Raw genomic sequence first — 4623 nt, forward strand, 5'->3', positions numbered from 1 at the left:
GACTATAGACTAGACTATAGACTAGACTATTGACTAGACTATAGACTAGACTATAGACTAGACTATTGACTAGACTATAGACTAGACTACGCTTTATATTAGACTTTAAATTACACTATAAACTAGGCTATAGACTAGACAAATATAGGCTATATATAGACAAAACCATAGACTAGACTATAAACCAGACTTTATACTAGACCTTTAATCGACTTATTTAGAAAAATTTGTTTTAAATTTCAAACAATATTTTTATTTATTTTATTTTTTCTGAATTTAAACCTTAAACTTGACATTAACGCTCTACTTTTTCAAAAGTATGTTTTAGACTATAGACTAGACTATAGACTAGACTATAGACTAGACTATAGACTAGACTATAGACTAGACTATAGACTAGACTATAGACTAGACTATAGACTAGACTATTGACTAGACTATAGACTAGACTATAGACTAGATTATAGACTAGACTATAGACTAGACTATAGACTAGATTATAGACTAGACTATAGACTAGATTATAGACTAGACTATAGACTAGACTATAGACTAGACTATGGACTAGACTATAGACTAGACTATAGACTAGACTATAGACTAGACTATAGACTAGACTATAGACTAGACTATAGACTAGACTATTGACTAGACTATAGACTAGACTATAGACTAGACTATAGACTAGACTATTGACTAGACTATAGACTAGACTATAGACTAGACTATTGACTAGACTATAGACTAGACTACGCTTTATATTAGACTTTATAATACACTATAAACTAGGCTATAGACTAGACAAATATAGGCTATATATAGACAAAACCATAGACTAGACTATAAACCAGACTTTATACTAGACCTTTAATCGACTTATTTATAAAAATTTGTTTTAAATTTCAAACAATATTTTTATTTATTTTATTTTTTCTGAATTTAAACCTTAAACTTGACATTAACGCTCTACTTTTTCAAAAGTATGTTTTTTTATTAAGGAAAAAATATGCAAAAAAAAGGTTTATGTCACTCATAAATATTGTCATAATTTTATTTTTATAAAATATAACAAAATGCCGTTGATGGTTGGAAAAAAAAATAATAAATGCAGTCAATGTTATATGATGCAGAATAACAAAAATAATATACAGTTCATTAAACATTATATTACGTGTAAAAAATATTTAATTAAATAAATTTAAAAGAATATTTTTTTCGATTTTTTTTTTTTTTTGGCAGCCACCCCTTGCAGTTTTTACGTGTTTTAAATAATAATTTTAAAAACTTAAAAGTGCGTAAATTTTACAAAAAATTTCTATATAAAAACTTTGTAAATTTAGAATATTTAAAACAGTTTAAAATAAATTTTTATTAAAGCTAGTTCTAGGTGTTAAATTTGTAATAAAATAAACATGTTAATTAAAGTAAGTTTAATTTGAATAAAAAAAAATTAATTAAAAATTAATTATTTTTATATTTATTAAGCTAATTTTGTTAGCGATATTGTTTATAGCAAAGTCCTCTGCTGAGGCTCCTTATAGTTATAATAATCAAGCAGCTCCTTATGCCCCTTCTGGTTATCGCCCTAATATACCTTTCGACTTGCCGGGGGAATATTATCCTTCGTATGATGTCGACGACTCAGTGCAACAGTTACCTAATCAGGGTTTTACTTTTGAAATAACCAAACAAAGAGTTGACTTTGCTGGTCAAGAAGTATCTAGAGTGCCTATTACAGAACCTGAGAAACAATATTTGCCTGCCGAGGAAATAGTGTTTATAAATAATCAAGTAGGTGCTGGCAATAATATGAGACAACTCTTTAATCATAGACATAATCACAATCATGGCAGAAGACGAAATAACAGACCAGGACAAAGACCCACAGAAGCCCCACAATATCCTCAGACCCCGGGAAATAAACCACCTCAACCTCAGCCTCAACCTAATTTACCAACTTTACCACCTGCAAATATACCTTTACCAAATCTACCCAATCCCAGCACCGATGAAAGATTTGAAAGTCAACAACGACCGGCTCTAGAATATGGTGCTCCTCCCAATTATAATATAGATCCCAGAAATGCAGGCCAACAACAACAACAGCAGCAACCAGCTTTAGAATATGGAGCTCCCGCCTTAGAATATGGCGCACCAGCTAACTCTCAATCCCAAAAGGAAGAAGAATTAGAAAAACAATATGCTTTAGATGCTTTAAATGTTGCTGTACAGAATTATAATCGTTTACAGGAAAATAATAATGATCGTATAGCTCAGGGTCAATATTTTGTAGTTAATCCAGATCATTCTATACAAAAAGTAAAATTTACCACTAAGAAAAGTGAAGATGAAACGAAACAAAATGATTTTACAGCTGAATTGAAATATACCAAAGTGGGCGAGATCAATGATCCTTTGTATAAATATACAGCTGAGGGTCAGTTGGTGCGCATAGTTAAAAAGTGAAAATGACTCTTGGAAATCATTCCCTCCAACCAAAAAAAAATTAAAATTTTAATAATTATTTAGATATGTTTGTATAAATACAACTCTGTGTCCATAGAATTTAAAATAAAATAAAATAAAATGTTTTAAAAATTTTAATATCAAGCACACAATTTTTTCAAAAAACTAGACTAGAGTATTGACAGAATAGGCTACAAACTAAACTATGGACTAGACTATAAACTAGACTAGATTATAGATTAGATTATAACTAGACTATAGACTTGACTACATATAAAGACTAGACTATAAAATAGACTATAGAATAGACTAGTATATAGACTATATAGTAGACTATAGACTATACTTCAGACTATAGACAACACTATAGATTATATTGGACTAGACTATAGACTGAACTGTAGACTCGACTATAGACTATATACTACTTTAAACTAGACCCTGAACTAGACTGTAAATTATTGACTAGATTTTAGACTATATACCTACTAGATTACAGACCAGACTATAAACTACACTTTTGTGTCAATTATTTGCATATATTTACTTAACTCTGTGTTCATACTGAAATAAAACATTTTTGATCAAAAATCATTCAAAAATATTATATTTTTTTTTAACAAATTATAAAATAAATAAGCTATTCGATATCTAAATCCAACGCTTAACTATTTATTTAATTAAATTATAATTAAAATTTTAAAAACTTTAAAGTAAAACCATTTATTGCCTCCATATTTCATTTGAAACAACATTTCAAAACAAACTACCAAATATAACGATTTCTATACAACTCTGTTCAAAAAAACTACTAATCGTTCGTTTTTGTCTTTCCCTCTCTTCCCATCTACACCCATCACTAACCAAAACGATTACTCTCTACACCTCTCTAAACACATCTCTAGTTTATTCATAGTAATTTTATTTTTCTGCTTTTTCGTGCGTGTAAAAAATGTTAACTTGTAAATTTTATAAGAAAAAACCGATAAAAACACAATAAAAATAAAGAAAAATTATATAAAAATGTTAACAAAATTATAATTTATAAAGGTATTAATAAATTTATGAAAATTTAATAAAATTAACTTGTGAAAAAAAATACACATAAAAAAATGAAAGGAGAAAAAAAAAACAATGTTCTGGCATGTGTGTACTACAAATGTGTGTATTAGTATAAGTGTATCTGTGTGTTGTTGGTTGAATTGTGGTATTGTTGTTTTTGTTTTATTGTATAGCGGCAAACAACAAAGGAAAAAATAACAACGTTTGTAAATAAACAAACAGAAGAAGAAGCAGCATAAGAAATAAAAAAACTCATACTTTGCAAAGTATAAATAAGGCAAAAACAACTACGAGATACTTTTTTTCCTTTTGAAGAAACTTAAAAATAAAGCAAAAGAATTAAAAAAACAACAACAGATAATTTTTACTTTGATGTGCATTTTGGTTTTTTTTAATGTTTGTTGTTGTTTTTATTTGTTTTTTTTTTTTGCTGCAAAAATAAACACCCACAGAAGAAATGTTGAAAAAGAGGAAAATTATTTGATTTTCTTTAGGTTCTTGAGGTTGGTTTGATTTTTTGGTGGATAATGTAGGAATTAAATAAATTAGATGGTCGAGAAGTTGTTAAAAGTAATGATTATACCTATAGTGGTTTATATATTATTGTAAACAACTATTTGTTTGAACCGTAGTCTTTACTCCACGGCTGAAAATTCCCTTTTTAAAAACAGACTAATCCATTTTTTAAATGGCAAGATTTTATCTCTATGCCCGCTATAAAGAGAACAAATTTGATGATTTCGAATGCGATTCCCTTCTAAGACAAGATTATGGTCTTCCTAATGACGCCTATTGACATAAAAGGTTGCATACAATGTGCTCCATTGATAAATTATCTTTCACCGTACAACTTATTGCTTGTGATTTGATTATTTTCAATAAAGGTTTCTAGATATTTTGTCAAAAATCACGGTAAAAGGATAAATCCGAAGGATTGAGAAAGAGAAAACGTCCTTCAGATTCCTATGTTAATTGATATATAGATATATAAATCGATAGATAGATAGATAGATAGATAGATAGATAGATAGATAGATAGATAGATAGATAGATAGATAGATAGATAGATAGATAGATAGATAGATAGATAGATAG

The 4623-nt window shown here is 28.2% G+C and overlaps 2 protein-coding genes across 2 annotated transcripts in view; both read left to right on the forward strand.

The window, feature by feature from the left end:
* Nucleotides 1-1357: 1357 nt before the first annotated feature.
* On the forward strand, nt 1358-2606 carry LOC111686025 (putative uncharacterized protein DDB_G0294196). The gene is made up of 2 exons (XM_023448323.2): nt 1358-1424; nt 1486-2606. Exons 1-2 carry the CDS (start codon nt 1413-1415, stop codon nt 2464-2466), a joined length of 993 nt encoding a protein of 330 aa, XP_023304091.2. The 5' UTR covers nt 1358-1412; the 3' UTR covers nt 2467-2606.
* An 812-nt stretch (nt 2607-3418) lies between these two features.
* LOC111686017 (VWFA and cache domain-containing protein CG16868) overlaps nt 3419-4623 on the forward strand; it is an 11767-nt gene continuing 10562 nt past the window's right edge. Inside the window, exon 1 of the mRNA XM_023448315.2 lies at nt 3419-3516. The gene's annotated coding sequence lies outside the window, so the exon portion shown is untranslated. The remainder of the gene's footprint in view (nt 3517-4623) is intronic.

Source organism: Lucilia cuprina, chromosome 6, assembly GCF_022045245.1.
Source record: "Lucilia cuprina isolate Lc7/37 chromosome 6, ASM2204524v1, whole genome shotgun sequence".
NCBI classification, from domain to species: Eukaryota; Metazoa; Arthropoda; class Insecta; order Diptera; family Calliphoridae; genus Lucilia; species Lucilia cuprina.